The 21,930-nt window shown below is 43.1% G+C and overlaps 1 protein-coding gene across 4 annotated transcripts in view; it reads right to left on the bottom strand.

The window, feature by feature from the left end:
- ETV1 (ETS variant transcription factor 1) overlaps positions 1-21,930 on the bottom strand; it is a 101,498-nt gene that overhangs the window by 28,802 nt on the left and 50,766 nt on the right. For all 4 annotated transcript variants that reach the window (XM_089654577.1, XM_089654574.1, XM_089654575.1 and 1 more), the window contains 3 exons: positions 18,996-19,125; positions 14,287-14,475; positions 12,402-12,649 (listed from right to left, as the gene is read on the bottom strand). In XM_089654577.1, the coding sequence (XP_089510703.1) occupies positions 12,402-12,649; positions 14,287-14,475; positions 18,996-19,125 (567 nt within the window). The remainder of the gene's footprint in view (positions 1-12,401; positions 12,650-14,286; positions 14,476-18,995; positions 19,126-21,930) is intronic.

Here is a 21,930-nt window from a genome sequence, read left to right as displayed (position 1 = left end):
TCAGGGATACACAGTCAGGGTAGAACAATAAACACCTTCCCCAAACTGTTGCCACAAAATTAGAAGCATGCAATTGTCTAAATTGTGTTTGTATGCTGCAGTATCAACAGTCCCCTTTACTGGATAGTTGTCTACAAATAGGTAAGGGTGATGGTCAGGTATCCAAAAACATTTGGCCTTATAGTGCATAGACAAAGGTTGCTTTAATACCTTTAACAGGAAGAGTCTGAGGAGTCATGGACATAGGGTCATGAAGGAAGCACGATGGCAACACTATCACTTTCACCAAAGGCCTATGGAAGAGGTGCTATGGAGAATGTCGATTTTCAAACACATTTTATGGGAAGATATTAAGCTTTAACATCCTTAGGGGCATAATGTTCCACAGAAAATCCTTATTTATACATGGCACTTTTTAGGCACCAAATTGGTATAAAATATAAAACTCTCCCACAATAAAATAAGATTTTATTGCCATAAGTCTTAAAACACATAACAAAAATTCTTTCAACAGGTCCATGCAATTAGCGGCAGTATGGTGGCTTAGTGGTTAGCACTTCCACCTGGCAGCACCAGGTTGTTGGTTCAAATCCCAACTATGGCACCACTTGCCTGGAGTTTGCATATTCTCCCTGTGCCTGCATGGATTTCCTCCCACACTTCAAAGATATGGTGGTAGGTTAATTGGCTCCTGTCTAAATTGTCCCTAGTATGTGTATGTATGAATGTGAGTTATGGACCTTAGATTGTACACCCCTTGAGGGATTGATGTGAATGTACAATATCTATGTAAAGCACTACAAAAATGTATGGCACTATACAAGTATCTGTAATAAATAAATTATGTGTCGCAATATATCACTTTTTTGCCCGCCTCAAATGCCCACTGCTCAGAAAACTATCTTTGTGATCATATGTAACAAAGGTCATTTCTAATCAGTTGTAGCCAATTCCTGCATTAGGATTAGGATAATTTTCAACACATTTCCCTGATCACAGACTTGCTTCATCAGGATATATATATAGGTGGTGTATATATATCTAAAAGATATCTAACCATTCATACAAAAGGACCAAGGGCTCCCTCCCATCCAAGGAAAAGCTCAGGGGACATAAAGGGAGTTCTTGGGATGCCAGAGCTCATAAAAGGCTTCAATAAATTTGCTAAACTATCACAAAGGTCACTGATTCTCAATGGGGTTCCTAGATCATAGCCTTCGTCAGGCTATATAGGTGGTGTTAACAGGGCCATGGATCAGGGGGTCCCACCAGTCCTCCTGTATGGGGTCCAGGGCAAGAGGAGGGCAAAGGCAGCTGGGTGAACTGGATGTGGGCAGGGGGAGGGTGATCGGACCGATGCCAATTACTGGAGACGATCCCCTGTATGGCTCTCTCTACAGGGGATTGGTTCCAGTAATTCCCCCCCCCCCCCCAAACGTTTCCCACTGCTGGCCAGGTCCTTCTGTGTGCCCCGACCCCCTCAGTGCTGCTGCCTTCTCTCCTTTCCACCGGCAGCTGCAAGCGCACAATAGGATCCTTCACGAAAAAGAGTGGGGGAAGAGTCTGGTAAATGTCACGTTTACTAGCCCCTTCCTTTCCTGAATGAACAGAATGAGTGATCAGTACCAATCACTTCCTGTGTTTATTAATAACTGAAGCATAGTAAACAGTGACAGGGGTGCCTGTCAGGTTGGCTGTATGGGGTCCTGTGGTTTCTTACAGCAGCACTGGGTGCTCATATGTAAAAAGGGTATCCAACCAGACATGCAAAAAACTGGGGACACCCTCCCATTCAAGGGAAAATGGCAGGACATAAAGGGGGTCCTGGGACATTAGAGCTCATAAACGGCCTCAATCTGCTAGACTAATACAGTGGTCATTGATTCTTAAAGGGTTTCTAGATCATAGATTTATGTCTTTAGGAGATACAAGTGGTGTTATATAGAACAAGGATATCCAACCAGCCATGCAAAGCAGCAGGGGCTCCCTCCCATTCAAGGGAAGATGGCAGTACATAAAGGGGGTCCTAGGACACCAGAACACATAAAAACAACAATAAATCTGTAGACTTATATGGTAGTCATTGACTCTAAACACATTTTCCAAATCATATATCTGCTTCATCAGGAGGTATAGGATGGTACACATATAAAAAGGCTAAACAGTCAGCCATGCAAAGGACCAGGGAATCATTCCCATCCAAGGGAACATAAATGCAGTCCAGGGACACCAGGGCTCATAAAAAGGCTTCAATAAAACTGCTAGACTTATAGGCTGGTCATTGAAGATCTTGAAAGGCCAGACTAAGGCCAAACCATATGTGAACATCTATCTATCTATCTATCTATCTTGGTAAGAACACTCACATAAGCAGCAATCTAGCAGCCTACTTGAGCTCTCTAGGGATCCCCATCTAAAGGGGAGCAGCCTTCCCCACGTAGCCAGTCTTTTAGGGTCACCACCAGCAGCAGCTGATCCCCTTTGTAACCAATCTTTAGGGTCAACCACCAGTAGCAGGACTCTAAGGTTACAATGTAACCTGAAGAACACAAACAACTTCTCATATGATCATGTACCAGTCTAAAAGAAGAACAAAATAAACAAGCTATAAATGAAACTAGAAGTCATATGCTCTCTTTCAGGACGTGTTTTCATGTTTTAAAGACATGAAATAAAAACAATTATTATGAGGTACTTGAAATGAATGAGCAGCACCGATGGGAGGTTGCCAAGAAAATAATTAAGGCAAAATGAAGTACACACCGTCACAAAATAAAAAAACAAGTCTGTACATAAACGGGGATTTGGTCAGATTATGTACACCTTTGGGAAAGAAGAAACCTTTATCCCTCCCAAATCAGACTTAGGCACAACAATTCCCAGGATATCCAATACTGCCATTGGCTTCAGAGCCTTTTACAATCCTTGTGGGGATAACTCTTGAACTAAGAACAAATGAATCTTGGTTGACAGATGCTCTTTTATGAGCCCAGGTCCAATAAAGAGCAAGTCCAGTCCAATCAATATTCAGTTTCATCCCATCTAAGGACTGGTAAGCTGCAATATATTACATTTTTGTTCTTGGGTTTAGTTACCCTTTAAGCTATTTCTAGATTCCAAGGAGTTTCTCACATGTGTGTTAAGTGGCCCTGCTTTCTGACCATGTATTGTGCTCTAAATATATGCTGGTAGGTTAATTGGCATGTGTATATATATATATATATGTGACGTAGGGACCTTTAATTGTAAGCTCTTAGAGGGCAGAGACTGATTTGAATGATTATGTAAAGCACTGCGTAAATTGTCAGTGCTATATAAAGAATTTCTCTTCCCAAAGCTGGCCATACCCTAGTAGAATTCCTTTCAAAGCTTCCATTTGATTTTCTAAATTGGTGTCTCCATTCTGTGGCCTTCTGTAAGATTTTATGTGGACCTCTAATGTAAGAGGGGGACTCTACATTTGGGTTCCCAGTACTGTCCCCCCTTACATCTGGCTCCCCTTTAGAGTTCCCCCCTCATATATATGGGTCACCATTAGAGTATCCCCCTTACATTCGGGTCCCCAGTAAAGTGCCCCCTCTTACATTAAGGTTCGCATTAGAATCCCCTCCCTTTAACATCCAAATCCCTATTAGCACTCCCTTTACATTTGGGTCCCCAGTAGTGTCCCCCTTCATTAAATCCGGATTCCCATTAAAGGGGGGGAAGTGCTAATAGGTATCTGGATATAAGAGGGGGGGACTCTAATGGGAACCAGTATGTAAGGGGGAAACTCTAATGGGGACCCTAATTGTATGGGGGGAAACTAACAGGGACCCTAATGTAAGAGGGGAAACTAACAGGGAGCCGGATGTAAGGGGGAAACTCTAACGGGGACCCTAATGTAAGGGGGAAGCTCTAACGGGGACCCAATTGTAAGGGGGAAACTCTAATGGGGACCAAATTGTATGGGGGAAACTCTAACAGGGACCCTAATGTAAGAGGGGAAACTAACAGGGAGACGGATGTAAGGGGGAAACTCTAACGGGGAGCTGGATGTGGGGGGGGGACGACTCTATATATATGATGTTGCCCTTGTACTGAAAAGTTTGGAGACCCCTTTTGTAAATCATTAGTGGGTTCAATTTGATGTTTTTTTGCAACTGCAGTGACATGGAAATTCGAAGGAGCAGGATAGAAAATTCAATTAATTAATTTCTAACAGTGTATGTAGATTGTGTTCAGGAAAGTCTGTTCACTTCAAAATCAAATGCTAAAAGCAAACAAAAACTTCGACATTCAGAAAGTTGTTGAATGTCCTGAAAATGCTTGTAGGAACGTTCATCTGAAAATCTACTATAGTATGGCCAGCTTAAGGCAATAGGTGCATTTTCCTTTACTTCTAATGAGTGGAAAACACAATAATCTCATATTTTTCCAGTTTATTTCCCTATAAGCGAGTGTTCGAAGCACACACAGAGCAGCAGCCCTGTAACCCAGCATTAGTCATCCCTCCTCCTCCTCCCAAGAGCAAAACAGCTGATGAAACCTGAGAGCTGCTCTGCTGTGGCTTATTGAACTGACATTCCTCTTTCCCGGCCTCCTCCCTGCTTTATGAATGAAGCTGGGAGCCACACAAAACCCATTCATGTACAAGTCAGCGCTTACAAAGGCCGGCCTCCTGAGAACAATCAGTCAAGGCTAAAAACCGGCGTGATTGGTTTAGGGCCATCTACAGACGTCCATTACGGGGTTTTTGGAGTGCAGGCGGCGTTCTCGTGACCCCGGTTAATGCACGAGAGTAAATCCAGACGGCGCAATTCTCAAATCAAATCACTAGACAGGAGCACTTACTGTAACTCTCCATCTTAATGATACATATTTGTTCTGTGGGCGACCCAACCCACAACATAATCATCGGCTGCATGGAGCCCCGTGGCAAGAAGGAGCCTGGAAATGGATATCTTGTATCAGGGATGGTTCTTCGCGCTGCGTTAATGTAACACACGGCTGGCAACATTTACTATTTGTTTTTTCAGCAGTGTTTCACGTTTTTCTTTTATGGCCAATTCAGATCCTTGCATGTGCGTAGAGGTGCTTTTTTTTAGCATTAGGCAGGTGCGTTGTCATGCATCAATGTACACTCACCGGCCACTTTATTAGGTACACTGCTTGGTAACACATATTGCTAATCAGCCAATCACATGGCAGCAACTCAATGCATTTAGGCATCTTGACATGGTGAAGAAGACTTGCTGAAGTTCAAACCGAGCATCAGAATGGGGAAGAAAGGGGATTTAGGTGACTTTGAACGTAGCATGGTTGTTGGTACCAGGCAGACTGGTCTGAGTATTTTAAAAAACTGCTGATCTACTGGGATTTTCATGCACCACAATCTCTGGGGTTTACAGAGAATGGTCCGAAAAAGAGAAAATATACAGTGAGTGGCAGGAGTGTGGACAAAAATGCCTTGTTGATGTCAGAGGAGAATGGGCAGCCTGGTTGCTGTGACATTCAGATGGTTGGGTCAGAATTTGGCGTAAACAACATAAAAGCATGGATCCATTTAGATTGGCTAGTCCTTCAGTCACAAGTTCATGAGAAGGGCTGGGGGTCACAGTACGCTCCATCTGAACAAGATCTAAATTAACCCCACCACCACCACCCTGAAGAGAAGGACGCTGGACTTTACCGGAGCAGAAGGGCAAACAAACTAAAAAATACTGTACTTTTACAATCTTTATTCACATAAGATTCATAGATAAAAAAACATGCATAACAATAAAAGATCCAGTATTATTATGGTGGACTCCCCTGTATATGAACGATAGCCTCCAAATGTACATAGGAGCAGGGGCGGACTGACCATTTGGAAACTCGGGCACTGCCCGAGGGCCCGGGGTCAGTAGGGGGCCCCATGAGATGCCCCTGGTACCTTTTTCATAGGATTTTTTGAGTGTGGGCAAGGACACAGGGGCCCCATGATCCCCTATTGCCTGAGGGCCCCATCAGTTGTCAGTCCGCCCCTGCATAGGAGGTATGCTTTGTTGCCTCTATGCATTTGGGGTGAATCCACTTCCTCAGGAGGACTCCAGGGGGTAATAATCGAGACACCACTCCACTAATACTCCAAAAAAGGTAATGCATTCACTACTGAAACTCTCTGAGGTTCAGGGAAGGAGCCATCAATGGAACATTATGGGTGTGCCCCAAGGTTTCAGGGGGGAGGGAACAGCAGATCAATAAGTCATTCATAGCATTAGCTAGTCAGTACAATGGCGAGCTCTGGATTGAAAATACCTCAGAAGATCGAATTGTGAATAGTCCCAAGAGGTTCTTATATGCAAGGTATACAGATTACAGAGTCTCACTGGTGTCTTTGTAGAATCATTGGAAATATAAACTAACAAACCCCAGTCTGCCCATAACAGGTCCATCAACCAGGGCTCCTTCGCATGGCAATCATCATCATCACCACCATATCCACATTTTTCTGCAGGGGATGTGAGTTTTTAGTAAAGGCTGGGCTCTTTGAACCTGGAAAATGCAGCGGCCTGAACAAGACCAAGATGGCGGCATGACACAGAGGCTCCGGCATGTGAACAGAGGGTTACCTCAAGACAATGCTGGATCCACTGGTCAGGTATGGGGGAATAAAATGGAGGCAAGGTGGGGGCATGTAGAGGTTGGGGAGTTAAAGTTCACTTTAATACCTGTTGCCAATCCATCAAAATAGCCACTGACATCTATGGGACGCCTAATGCGCAAAACATAGAAAAATAAATGGACATGTATATTTCAATACACACTAAAATACAGCGAAGAGATGAAACAGACACCATTTTTATTATGGGGAAGTTGGACGTATGCATTAAAGCAAAAAATGCGTACAAATAATTCTAGTACTGTATGTCATACACTGATAATCACCCCTGCTGCATAGGGTGACAACACTCTTCAGAGCATGCAGTTCTGTTGAATCGATATTGCTATCCTGCCACCTGCCTATTCATCTAGTCTGCACCATTTCTCCGTCCAATCAGCTTCTAGGAAAGAGCCTTCCACTGAAAGGCCAAATACCAGTTTCAGCTGGTAAAAAAAAACAAACACGGTATTTAAAGCAAACCCAGGCTTGCGTATTCAGGGCAAAGCAATAATGCCCCCTTTCCCCTGACCTAACCTAACCCACTGTCCCCCTCTACAGATGCATACCCACTTGCTGTCCACCCTATAGCAGATTTACTGCTACAGGGTGGACCTTCTGTGCAAAATCATGTATATATACACGTGATTTTGCACTTCCACTGTAGGGGGCGCATGTGCGTCTCCGGCTTGCCACTTTTGCTTTGATTTTACACAGCAGAAGCTGATCAACAGGTGATTGATGAGTGCCAGCACCCGTTCATCATCAAGGAAAGTGACAGGACACAGCTCTGCCTATGTCAACAAGGCAGAACTGTGTCCTGTCACCGGTGCTGGATTGTCGCTCCCTGCAGAACAGGGAATGCAATCTAGCACATCTCTTCATAAAAACAGCACATATCACACAGTAAAACTCTGATTAGGCACATATTGCCCTAGATGTTAACCCCTTCACAGCCAGTGTCATTTAATACAGTGGCAATGTATATTTTTAGCACTGATCACTGTATTAGTGTCACTGTTTCCCACAAAGTGTCAGTGTCTGCCTGTCCACTGCATTAACGCAGTCCCACTGTAAGTCGCTGATCGCCGCCATTACTAGTATAAAAAAAAAAAAAAACATAGTTTGTAAATGCTTTATTTTTTGCACAAACCAATCAATACATGCCTATTGGGGTTTTTTTTGTTTTTTTTTTAGCAAAACTATTCAGCAGAATACATTTTGGCCTAAATTTATGAAGAAATTACATTTTTCTAATTTTTATTGGATATGTTTTAGTCCCCGGTCCCACCGGTGCGACTTGTCATGCCATTTGAAACTATCAAATCACATGATAAGTCGCGCCCTATTGTCTGCAATGGAAGCAGTCATATCAGTGTGATCCTGACGCCGATTTTGAAAGTACTTCATACACTACTTTTTGCAAGTTCAGGTTCGATTTGCATAGACATTTGTTCATGAAGTCGCATGGATGTCTTCCAAGTTGCACATTAAGTCACACGGACATCAGACTTTGAAATTGTGCAATTTCAAGTAAAGTCGCATGATTTCAAAGTCGGATCTGGTATAGAGTTATATCAAAAAGTGATAAACACTGTTTTTTTTATTATTATTGTTTGTTTTTTTTGTTTATAGGGCAAAAAATAAAATTATATATAATAAAAAACCTAGAGATGATCAAATACCACCCAGAGAATATCAAATACAGCGTTGCATGACCGTGCAATTGTCAGTTAAAGTAACGCAGTGCCGTATCGCAAAAAATGGCCTGGTCATGAGTGGGGGGATCTGCCAGAGCTCAAGTGAATACTTACCTCAATCTGACCACCACTGTTGTATTGTTTGTCTTCACTGTCCTGGCCGCGCCTGCACAATACAGCCCCATCAACTTCTACGGGACGATTGTCTCCGGCCTCAGGACACAGCTCTATAGAGGTCTATGGGGCCCTATTGCACAGTTGTGGCCATGACAGAGAAGACTTGTGACTCTGGATGTAAGCAGACAGTTGGACCGTAGCTGTCAAATGGCAGAGGGAGGGATAACAGATGCTGTACATCAGTAGCTCAACAGGTGGAAAGGTATGTGAACGGCCCTAGCCTTGAGCTCCTCCTGAGCCACGCCTCTTGTGGAGGGAGGGTAAGTTGGTTTGGGGATAAGTGCACTTTGTTGTAGTATTGGTTGTTGCTGGCAAGTTTAATCAGCCCCTTAAGAAAAGTTATTGCCCTAAATAACCAAAATACGGGTTTGCTTTAAATACTTTTTTTTTTCTTTTAATGCAGCCAGTGCAACTTGTTTCAGTTGTCAAACACCAGCTGAAAGCTGAAATCAGCCTTTCAGTGGGTAGGTTTTCAATATAAGCCGATTTAAAGTGCCCTCTCCTTTTAATGTTGATCTGTTTTTCACTGTGTGATCTAAGCATAGGTTCGCAATCTAGCTAAAACATCTTTTAGTTCTGGATCAAGCAGAGAAGGATTAGAACATCTCAAGGGTTATTGCCCCCCACTGGGGAGATTTTCTCTCATTTCCTGCCTCCTGACATGTCATGAGGGACAGGAAGTGACAAAAAAAGGGAGCAGTTAAAAGATGTATAGTGTGTTTTCTATATTGGCTGCTCCTGTGCACTAGAACACCCCCAGAGTGGTGGTGGTGGTGGTGGTGGTGGTGGTGGGGGGGGGGGTTTTCTTGAGATTAGCTCATAAAAGCAGCAAGTATGCCACACTAATGGTCAAAGAGTCCAAAGAGATGTTTTACTAAAACGTTACTTAAAAGAAAGCCAACACTTCTCAGGGGTTCAGTGTGCTGTGACTCTCCAATTTCCCAAGTATACTTGGAGCATAGACGGTTCCATTTACCCCCAGCACCAAGAATTAGGGGGAAAACAGCTTGAGAGCAGGGCGGACACAAGGGGTGTGAGGGAGGTGTGAGGGAGGGGCAGCACCCCCGGGCGCAAGTATGCACCAGATCAGTAGCTGGAAACTAGTAGGCTGCCGTTCCATGTCTGAAAGCTGATGCTTTCACATTGTGCTCTGACATGCCCACTCTCTACTTCACCTGCCCACAGATGATATGCAAAACACCATGCATGCGCAACTGACTAATAGTTGGCAAGTGAATAGCTATGCACATGCTGTGCACTCTCCTTGCCAACTATAGGTAGCTGGAGTAAGGAGGCAGTCAATGGGCATAGGGAAGGAGGGGTACACCCATTCTTCAGCATGCATTAGCAGCAGGCATTTCACATCCTTGCCCTTGGCACTGGACGGATCTGCCCCCATACTGCTTGAGAGTGGAGAAGGAAACTTCATCTTGCCCCAAGATAATTAAATGCTGAAAAAGAATTTTGATTTCATTTCATACTTTGTTATCTTTTTTATCAGCTCCGATAAAGGGGAAGTGTCGAGCCCTGAAACATGTTAGTTTATTCTTGACGTTCAAGTAAAAATTTACTTTAATTACAATTTCTGTTTAACTCTCAATTCTTTCTGCGCTTTTAAGACCACTACGAAGAGCCCCAAGGATAACCCAGTTGACAGAGAGAAGCCTCTTTATACCTAAAAACCTTTTTCAGGTCCAACGCTCCCCCTATTAATTATCAAGGAAAAGTATAATATCAAATAGGATAGAAGGCAAGTCCAGGAATATTATCAGATGCCACTGATGGTTCACCACATACCACTAGATGATTGCAAACTACACATGATTAGACACCAGGGAACTGAGACACTGAACTACACCAACCACCAAAGCAAGTCATATTATCAGCCACTAGGGGATCAAGTTGGTATGTCAACAGGCGCCAAGAAATTGGGCACCAAATGCTATTACACACTAGGATTTACAGTCAGGTCCATAAATATTGGGACATTGACACAATTCTAACATTTTTGGCTCTATACACCACCACAATGGATTTGAAATGAAACGAACAAGATGTGCTTTAACTGCAGACTGTCAGCTTTAATTTGAGGGTATTTACATCCAAATCAGGTGAACGGTGTAGGAATTACAACAGTTTGCATATGTGCCTCCCACTTGTTAAGGGACCAAAAGTAATGGGACAGAATAATAATCATAAATCAAACTTTCACTGTTTAATACTTGGTTGCAAATCCTTTGCAGTCAATTACAGCCTGAAGTCTGGAACACATAGACATCACCAGCTGGGTTTCATCCCTGGTGATGTTCTGCCAGGCCTCTACTGCAACTGTCTTCAGTTCCTGCTTGTTCTTGGGGCATTTTCCCTTCAGTTTTGTCTTCAGCAAGTGAAATGCATGCTCAGTCGGATTCAGGTCAGGTGATTGACTTGGCCATTGTATAACATTCAACTTCTTTCCCTTAAAAAACTCTTTGGTTGCTTTTGCAGTCTGCTTTGGGTCATTGTCCATCTGCACTGTGAAGCGGCGTCCAATGAGTTGTGAAGCCTTTGGCTGAATATGAGCAGATAATATTGCCCGAAACACTTCAGAATTCATCCTGCTGCTTTTGTCAGCAGTCACATCATCAATAAATACAAGAGAACCAGTTCCATTGGCAGCCATACATGCCCACGCCATGACACTACCACCACCATGCTTCACTGGTGAGGTGGTATGCTTAGGATCATGAGCAGTTCCTTTCCTTCTCCATACTCTTCTCTTCCCATCACTCTGGTACAAGTTGATCTCGGTCTCATCTGTCCATAGGATGTTGTTCCAGAACTGTGAAGGCTTTTTTAGATGTCGTTTGGCAAACTCTAATATGGCCTTCCTGTTTTTGAGGCTCACCAATGGTTTACATCTTGTGGTGAACCCTCTGTATTCACTCTGGTGAAGTCATCTCTTGATTGTTGACTTTGACACACATACACCTACCTCCTGGAGAGTGTTCTTGATCTGGCCAACTGTTGTGAAGGGTGTTTTCTTCACCAGGGAAAGAATTCTTCTGTCATCCACCACAGTTGTTTTCCGTGGTCTTCCAGGTCTTTTGGTATTGCTGAGCTCACCGGTGCGTTCCTTCTTTTTAAGAATGTTCCAAACAGTTGTTTTGGCCACGCCTAATGTTTTTGCTATCTCTCTGATGGGTTTGTTTTGTTTTTTCAGCCTAATGATGGCTTGCTTCACTGATAGTGACAGCTCTTTGGATCTCATCTTGAGAGTTGACAGCAACAGATTCCAAATGCAAATAGCACACTTGAAATGAACTCTGGACCTTTTATCTGCTCATTGTAATTGTGATAATGAGGGAATAACACACACCTGGCCATGGAACAGCTGAGAAGCCAATTGTCCCATTACTTTTGGTCCCACAACAAGTGGGAGGCACATATGCAAACTGTTGTAACTCCTACACTGTTCACCTGATTTGGATGTAAATACCCTCAAAGTAAAGCTGACAGTCTGCAATTAAATCACATCTTGATTGTTTCATTTCAAATCCATTGTGGTGGTGTATAGAGCCAAACATGTTAGAATTGTGTTGATGTCCCAATATTTATGAACCTGACTGTAGCACCATAGTGGATTAGACACCAGTTAAAGAGACACACTAATCCACTCAAAAAGAGCAAATTGAGCACTAGGCCTCATGTGACCACACTGTATTTTCCATTGTATTGGTAACCAACAAAGTGAACTGGACATAAGAGCCACCAAACTAGACAGAACCATCACACAGCTTCCACAAAAAGCTAATCAATAAAGCATTACATGCAAAAACAGTTATTGGAACACAAAAAGAAAAATATAAAAACACATCTAACAAGGACCTTACAGATTCATCATCCCAGCAGGTTGTACATACCTGAGTCATAAGCAAAATCTCTTGGCTCCTGCTTAATCATGAGAGGCGGAGGAAAGGTCTGGCTGGGGGCGCTCCCCACCATAGCGCCATGTTCATACACTGGATCGTGGTATTCTTGTTTAAATCCTTGAGGTGGGAACTGGATACTTGGCTCCGACATCTGGCGTTGGTAAACGGGTCTGCCATCTTGCGGCAGTGCAGGGAGCGGTGGAAAAGAATTGCATGGTTCAGACAGCTGTCTGCGAAACCTGATGGGTCAAAAGATTAAACATTTTTAAAGGTCTAAAAAAAAAAATTCAAGCTGGTTCGGAAAGTTTTGGTTATTTTAACAATTCCAATTTGGACTATCAAAAGCAAGAATATTTCCAGTCCATAATTATTCCACATTTTAATCCACTTACACTAAAATGAATATTAAAAGATTCAGTCTTGGCTATTTTTCTATATCTCAAGACCTCCAGTTGTGAGACAGAGCTACCATAGGATTTCTGACCACCTATGGGTCTATCCCTGTATTCCTATAGGTTTTGGATGCTCCAACAGTAAGACTCATCTGCCATGATTCTCAACCCTGTTCCTATCCACCTGCGAGTTTTGAATGTCCCAGCACAGCTCTTCCTGTTGCATTCTCTAGAATGTAAAATAAATAAAACAATCAACAGGAATGGTGGGGGCCCTTTATAATGGGCACATCGGGTGCAGAGACTCGGAACTCAGATGTCACTAACAGAATCCCGATTTGAAGCATGACAATAGGATTTCTATTCTATTTAATGGTGCCCATTCACCTCTGATATAGTGTTGATGGAAGCTTGCAGTTTATCACTTAAAGTACATAAGCTTCTTTTTAGGACAGAGTCACATGTTTTGGCCCCAACGTTCATCACTTAAAAAAAAAGTACATGAGCTTCTTTTTAGGACTGAGTCAAATGTTTTGGCCCCAATAGACTTCAATGGAAGCATCAGCAAAATGCACTAAAAAGTTCAAGCCTAAAAATGCATGCAAATGGTCAAAAGGCCTGTACAAATGCTCCAAAAATACACCCAAAAAGGGCCAAAGATGCTCAGCTCAAGTGTGGATGGAGACCAAGTTAGACTAACTGTAAGGGTTCATTCATACATGCAGCAGCCCTTGCCACCTCTCTGAAAAGAGATCTGTAGTGGTTGACACTGTTCACTTGAATGGGCGCCTTATCATTTTTGCTGAAGCCACAAAAGCAAAGCATCGCAGCCTTGGCATGTGTACAGCTTTGAGCAGCTGCATGCCCTTGTTTAGGTGGGCAGTCAGGGTGGGGGATGCTAAAACCACAGCTTTCACTGCCACCCGTGTGAATGAGCCCTCACGGTATGGCTGTATTTTTTGGGCATTTGGGGAACAAATACGGCTAACAATGTAGTGGAGCTTCAGCATTATCCAGTGAACGTCTGCGACTAAAACAAATAAAATAAATGTATCTGTGGAAAGAAAGCTTAGAAGCAAATCTATACCTAAAAGGTGTTATTTTAGCAGTGCTAATGACATAGGAGGCAATTCCAAACAAGGAGATTCAAAACGCTTTGCTAAAAAGCTAGTAATATTTCACTCTGCATTAGAGTATTTGCTATGCAAAACACAAACAAAAGCAACAGAATTTCCATGTTTCTGGAACATGAAAAAGAAGCACACATGAAAACACAGCTGGCTAGTTGACTATTTCAGTAGTTCATTTTGTTAATAAGTATGATCAATCTATACTTCAATTAGCTTAAGCTGCCAATTGTAGCCAATGGTGTTCTTTGCACCCATTTCCTCTCTTTCTTCCATAGTAGCCCCCCCCTAAGGTCCATACCATTTTACACCCAACAGTCCTTATGTGGCTGCTAGGGTAGAGGATAGGGATCTCACCTGTGATCCATGGTGTAGTTGGAGTCTGGGAGGGGCTGAGATGGAGGAAGGTGTGGGGGGAAGAGACGGTCTGGTTTTGGGTTCTGAGCTGTGTTGGGTGACGCATGGTGTAATGGAGACACTGGTGTGCTGGAAGGAGTTGGCGGGTTAGAGGGCCTCATTCCAACTTGTGGTTTCTGATCATAGGCACTAGAATATTAAAAGAGAAACACATCAAACATTTTAAATATGAAGCACTGATGTTATGAAGGAACACAGTAATTAAAGTAGTTATAAACCCTAACCGGATGACATTAAGACCTTTCTACATCCAGCGAAGGCTTCATTCTATTTCTTAGAGCAGGTTTCCGGGTGGTGATAACAGTGGACCAGGTGAACATAATTTGTGTTGAAATGGCCATTTCAACTCTCCATCGAAAGACTGGGTGACAGGCTGACAACAAAGGAGCACAATTGGAGACAGAGAGTTGTCACCCTATAACTGTTTCCAAAAAAGACCTTCATGGCATGGTCATGAGATATTATTTTATTGAGAGCTTCATATTTAAAAAAGGTATTGAAATTACATTACCATACTTGCAGAGTTTTTTTCAAACAAGATGCCATTTGGGTTCCCCCCAGGGTGCCGTAAGCTTAAGCACCAGTTTCCCTGCATCAGAGATGGATGAGAGGTTACTGTGGTGATGGGAGGACTCTGATGTGATGATGATAGGCTCTCATGTGTAGGGGACCTCTGACTCTGATGGGGAGGGGGGAGTCTGTGGTGATGATGGGTTTCTGAAACATAGGGGGGACCTAGATGTGATAGGGGAACGTGATGTGAAGAGGGCCCTCTGACCTCTCCTCAGACTTGAAGGGCCCTATTACTGCCCTGGTAGGGTGGCTCACCCTCTCTATTTGTTCTGGTGACAACAGTCCCTGAAACAAAATGTGAACGGAAATACAAAATGTAAGAGTTGTCATGAGAGCAAAAGGCGAGGGGAAATCTTCCTATGGGGACAAATTTTCTGGTGACAATGGTCTAAAATGGGAACCCCACTTTTTCTTATTTTCCTGTTGTGTCTCCAGGACAGGCAATGAAGGTAAATCTTCCCAGGGGGATACAAAAAGTAAAAACAAACTAATAGGGGTTTTAACCCTTCCCAGCTCTATTTTCCCCGTGCAGCCGGGCTGTGCCAGTACTGCATTGGTCAACTGCTCATTTTTTCTAGGGGTGAGCACGTTTGGGTGTCAGACTGGTCTTGTGCAGTGAGGATCAGCAGATCAGGTAAATAGATCTCTGCTGTCCTCCCCTCTAAAATAAAATGAGCAGAAAAAAATTGCCTGGAGTTCAGCTTCAATTGATTGGGTTTACATAAACCAAGGATGGGTCGGAGACAAACTAAGGGGAAACAATTTGAGAGGAATTGGGTGGACAGGTAATTCAAGCCAACAGTAGCCACCAAAATTTTACTAGTAGAGCATTTGTATGAAGTTCATGGCCAGAAGGCATGTACAAAAACAAAACTACACCGAATTATTAAAAGTCACAGAGTCTCCTGTGTGTCTTACCTACAATGTGTTGTCAAGCGGACACGCAACACAGTGTAAATCACTTTAAAAGCCTGTCTCGACCATGGTATGCAAAAATGCATTACAGTCAAGAAAGCAAAGGTTAAAAAGCTTTTTGAAAACACTCTGCTGAAAAGCATTATTTTTCATCTAAAGGAACGAAAAGTCAAGAGGCCCTCAAAGAGCCCAATAAATTATAAAACTGGCGAGTTTAAGGCTAGTAAATTACAAAGGTGTCTTAATCTCTTTAGATGGCAGTTGTGGATTCATATGCTGAGCTTGCATAGAAAACATTACTGGATTCAGCCATACACACACACAACTTTTTTTTCGAATTTAAGTAGTGGCAGTCTTAAACAGCTAACAAGGTCATAGAAGCACTGGTAGAATGAATGATCTATTGAAGGAATTCAAGTGTCTTTTTTTTTTTTTTAAGGTAGACAAAGAGACAGATAGAGAGCTGATGAAAGAGAAATACAATGCGAGTGCGTTAGAGAGGCAGAAAGCATATACGAGAGAGAAATTGAGAATGGCATTTGTAAGAGAGATAGAAAGTCAGTGCGAGAAACACTGACAAGGAAAAAAAAAAAGAACAGCAAGTGAGACAGAATAAGAGTGCAAGAGAGCGCAGGACAGAGAAACAGAGCAAGCGAGCGTGCGACAGGGATACAGCGCAAGAGAGCGCGCGACAGAGAAAGAGTACAAGAGAGCGCAACAGAGAAAGAGTGCAAGAGAGCGCAGGACAGAGAAAGAGTGCAAGAAAGCGTAGGACAGAGAAACAGTGCAAGCGAGCGAGCGACAGAGAAAGAGTGCAAGAGTGCGCAGGACAGAGAAACAGTGCAAGCGAGAGCGCGACAGAGAAAGAGTGCAAGAGAGTGCAGGACAGAGAAACAGTGCAAGCGAGCGCGCGACAGAAAGAGTGCAAGAGAGTGCGACAGAGAAAGATTACAAGAGAGCGCAGGACAGAGAAACAACGCAAGCGAGCGCGCAACAGGGATACAGCGCAAGAGAGGGCGCGACAGAGAAAGAGTGCAAGAAAGCGCAACAGAGAAAGAGTGCAAGAGAGCGCAGGACAGAGAAAGAGTGCAAGAGAGCGCAGGACAGAGAAACAGTGCAAGAGAGCGCAGGACAGAGAAACAGTGCAAGCGAGCGCGTGACAGAGAAAGAGTGCAAGAGAGCGCAGGACAGAGAAACAGTGCAAGCGAGCGCGCGACAGAGAAAAGAGTGCAAGAGAGCGTGACAGAGAAAGAGTGCAAGAGAGCACGACAGAGAAAGAGCACGACAGAGAAAGAACGCAAGGGAGCAATGTGCTTCAGTAGGACTATATGATGTAGCAGACCTTCTTCTGGAAATCCCACGTGGAAGAGAAAGCTTGTTCTGAGCCCTCCCCTGGTATTTATGTGGCTTACAGCAAGGGACAAAACTCAGAAAGCCCGGAAAAAAGTCTAGAAACAGTTAACCCCTTCCCATCCTGGGCAGCCTGTAACTGTCTCTATACACACTGCAATGAACACAACAGCGAAAATAAATTCAATGACACCCCACAAGCACTTTCTTACAAGTGTGCGGCAGAGAAAGAGCTCAAGAAAGAGCGAGAGAGCGAAAGAAGGAAAGGGATGGGGTAAAGAGAGAGCGCGAATGAGACAGAGCGCGTGAGACACAGAGACAGAGCGAATGTGCAAGGGAGCAAGAGCGCAAGAGAGAAGAGAACACAACTTCTGGCAACGAGCGACTTTTTGAAATTGTTTACAATTATCAAAGTCTGAGCTGTTCATAATTTACCATGATGGAGAATATGAAAATGGAGAAGATAAAAAAGGTGTCCAAATAGATTGCCTTTTGTTCTTTTTTGTGTAATAGGCAGGACCAGGTTAGGATCACAACCACAGAACCTTCATAAGAGTAACCTATTGGTTGTGGTCATCTGCAAGTCATAAATAAGTATAAGTGATCGTTTATAGGAGAAAGCTGCAGAAGGAACAATCACCAATATGAAGTCTGTGGATCAGCGGAGCCAGCTAAATCATGGCTGACACTAACCTCACAGTTCACATTCAGGGCAGCTGATACATGATGACAATTGACAGAGAGCATAAGTTATCAGATATATATATATATAATTTTTTTTCACAATGGAAGTCAAGTACATGAAAGATACCAATAACATAAAATAATAAAAATAATAAGTTTATGAATGCCATTTCATGGTAGTTTGCGACTCCAGGCAGTCAGTTATCAACTATATAAAGCTATATGGACCCAGATAGCCGGTATTTGGATCGTAAAATATTCAGACCATCAGTGAAATATCCAGCTCTTGAAGATGTCAGACCAGTACAATTTATCCTGTATAGTACAAATCTTGAGAGATGCTACAGAAAGTTCCCTCACCAACCATAAACCAAAAAAAGTATAATAATATAATACAATTAATGTGATTAAATGCACAGAATGTCCAGAATGCCACCACCAGCCGCTAGGCACCTAATACCATTCTCATACTACTAGTTACAAAGAAGTATATGAAATAGTGCAGTGCTGGGTTGAAACAATATATTACCAAATCCAAATATTAAATATATATAATCATAAGTATTCCAAAGTCCTCCACATTTGTTAATACAGTGTCCTTTGTCTTTAAATATATACAATTCATATATTATTATTATTATACAGTATTTATATGGCGCCAAGGGTATGCTCAGCGCTGTACAGTAGCAAGGGGGACAGAACATGAGACAAGACAGTAACAATACAATACACGAGGGGTTCGAGGGCCCTGCTCTTTCGAGTTTACAATCTAGGAGGGAGGGGAAGGTGGTACAAGAGGAGATGGCTGTGGGGGATGGGGTGGTGGGAGGATTGGAGGAGGTTAGTGGTTAGAGGTCGGGTGTTAGGGGAGGTTGGGGTAGGCTTCCCTGAAGAGGAGGGTTTTCAGGGTGCACCTGAAGGTGAGGAGGGTAGGTGACAGTCTGATGGATTGGGGTAGGGAGTTCCAGAGGATGGGGGAAGTCCTGGAGAAGTCCTGTAATCGGGCGTGGGAGGAGGAGACCAGGGATCTAGAGACCAGTACGATTTACTTATGTCCAATTACTGATTTTGCCTTGGCGAAAATCCACCACCATCTACCTAGGTACCACAACGTAGGCTTTACCTACCTGACATTGTACAGGCACTTTTCGCCATAGCTGAACTTGAAAGGCTGTTCCTGGCTGCAGGCGGTGTTCAGTTCAGAGCAGGGACTGTGCGGTTCTTTCTTGATTTTTACTGGGACACCATGAAAAGCCACTAGAAGACAAGAGAGATATACAGTTACCAGGTTGTGTATAGGCAGAAAAAAACAATTCATGGTATCAGTGTGGAAATGGAAGCAAACCAGTATAAAACAAAGAAAAAAAAATTAAAACGAGGCCTGTATAGCTATTAGAAATTTGTCTTTAGGTTATATTCCCACAATCCTTTGTGTGGGATGTTCCATAGTATGAGATAATCGGGTACCACTGGGGTTGGTATAGTGTCATGTCAATCTAGCACAGGGTTTCCCAACCAGGGTTCCATGCAACCCTAGGGTTTCTATAGAGTTTGCTAAGGGTTCCTTGAGCAATCAGCAATTTCTGCCTCTCAGATAAGTTCACGCTGACACCATTGATATTTGTAGGTGTCTCTAAGGGGTAATTCTTCCCAAAGTCCACAGGTGTAATGAGCATTCTTCCCACTGATCATCATATTAATGTATCATGAGTTGTAGATATAGTGATTTTTAGCATGGGTTCCCTGAGACTGTAAAGTTATTTATCTGTCCTTTCAGCCCCAGGTCCAACCACTGACAAACTCATGTAGACTTCACCTCCGCAACATCTCCAAGATACGACCGTTCCTAACCTCGGAAACCACCAAGCAACTCATTCACTCCCTTATTATATCACGCCTTGACTACTGTAACTCCCTCCTCACTGGCCTACCTCACCGCAGGCTATCCCCACTACAGTTCATCATGAATGCTGCTGCCAGACTCATTTACCTTACTAACTGCTCTATATCTGCCACCCCTCTCTGCCAATCCCTCCACTGGCTTCCAATTGCCCAACGGATAAAATTCAAAACACTAACACTGACGTATAAAGCCGTTCATAACACTGCCCCTAATTACATCATCGGCCTTGTCTCTAAATACCACCCAAACCGTACTCTCTGCTCCTTGCAAGACCTCCTACTCTCTAGCTCCCTTGTCTCCTCCTCCCATGCTCGTCTCCAGGAGTTCTCAATGGCTTCACCCATCCTCTGGAACTTCCTCCCCCAAGCTATCAGGCTATCGCCTACTCTGCTCACCTTTAGGCGCACTCTGAAAACCCATCTCTTCAGGGAAGCCTACCCTGACCCCAGCGAATACTGGAATCCACTACTCCTCCTACCACTCCATCCCCCACAGCTAATTACCTCTTGCACCACTATCCCCTCCGTCCTAGATTGTAAGCTCCAAGGAGCAGGGCCCTCTAATTCCTCTTGTATTGAACTGTATTGTTACTGTACTGTCTCCCTCCATAATGTAGCGCTGAGCAAACTGTTGGCGCTATATAAGTCCTGTATAATAATAATAATAATAATAAGTATTCCTCTGTGTTGAAGATATTGGGAAAGGCTGATCTAGCATGACTTTAGGCACTGAGAACTGAAGGAGGAGAGAACAAGGAGGACCTCAAAGATGTAATGAAAATAGATGATGAAGATCATACATAGTCCAGTTAGCCAACAAGTGACACAAAAAGCTGCAGGACTGTGATAGGAAATGGTGGTGTCCTCATTCTGGCTAGGCAACATGTAAGGGGTGTGTGAATTACAAGACTGGCTGAACATATTTAAAATTATAAGGTGTGGCTGTCCAAATGTATGTATTTCAGCTGAGTTTTTAGACTTTAAAATGAAATACTGCTTTTACACTGCTTAGATATAGATGCCAGGTGCTTTCTGAGAGTGCAAATAAACATCTACTAAATTTAGATCACATATGGCTGATCCTTCCCCTTAACGCTTACTTGTGTATTTTGTATCATAGGCCATGGTAAAACATCAAGAGAAATTACTGCTCCTCAATACTGCTGGTCAAAAACAGCTTTCCTTTTGAATGCTAAATCGATAAACTAAAAAAGCAACAGTTGGCTATTCTTAATACAAGATGCACATACAAACAGCAGGATGCAAGGAATGGCTTCCAATCTCTTCCTTCATTGATGAAGTACATTTCAGCATTGGATTAAACTTTACAAGCAACATTAATTTAAGGCAATAACTTTATGCTAATCCAAGTTTAGAATAAAAAAAAAAAAATCGAAAAGCATAACCTGCAAAAGAGTGTTTGTACCCAGCCTAACCACTGGCTGACCTTTTCTTGGCTCTTGTTTAAGAGCTACTGCCATCTGAAAAAACTTCCCAATCTACACTTTGGGCATGCTGACATCCTCTGCCATACCCTGTGGTTCCTTCTGCTGATCCCTATGCCTTTAAGGTGTCCTGTGGTAATGCATGGTCTAGAAAGAGGAACCACAGAGTGCAGTGGATATGAAGAGATTGTTGCTCTACAAGAACGCCAAGATCAGAGGAATGAGCAGCAAGAATAAACCCTCTGTTTTGCAGGCCATGCTTTTTGACAACTAACTTTGCAGTCTGGTGTGATTAAGCCCCTAAAGGTTTTCAAGAAAGGAAAAGAAAAAAAGATTGCATAGAAAACCCAAGACCACCTAAAACGATAGCTGTGTACCGCTAAGTATCCTGAAGGAGTGCTAGGAGGGCATAACAAGATTCAATGAGCCCCAAAACCTACCCGAACCATTTTTGGCCAACGTATTGCAGGCATGTGCGATGAAGGATCAGGTACACTGTTTAATGTGCTGACATCCATTGGTGCGCTATCAGAAATGAACAGGATGGCCCCCAAAATGCATGAACAATAAGTCCACATCAAGAACCAATAAAGTGCATAAGCAGCCAACCTAATGATCCTCAAGGAAATTCAGCCACCACACTAAAACAATTCCACTGTAATCAGAATTTGCATGCCTACATGGTGGTTTGGGTGTCATTCAAAATCAAAAAAAA

The sequence above is a fragment of the Staurois parvus genome, unplaced genomic scaffold (assembly GCF_062004578.1).
Source record: "Staurois parvus isolate SC_StPar_1 unplaced genomic scaffold, SC_StPar_1.0 ptg000779l, whole genome shotgun sequence".
In the NCBI taxonomy this organism is placed as follows: domain Eukaryota; kingdom Metazoa; phylum Chordata; class Amphibia; order Anura; family Ranidae; genus Staurois; species Staurois parvus.
The sequence above is the reverse complement of the archived record's forward strand: the minus strand, read 5'-3'. Positions and strand labels throughout refer to the sequence as shown.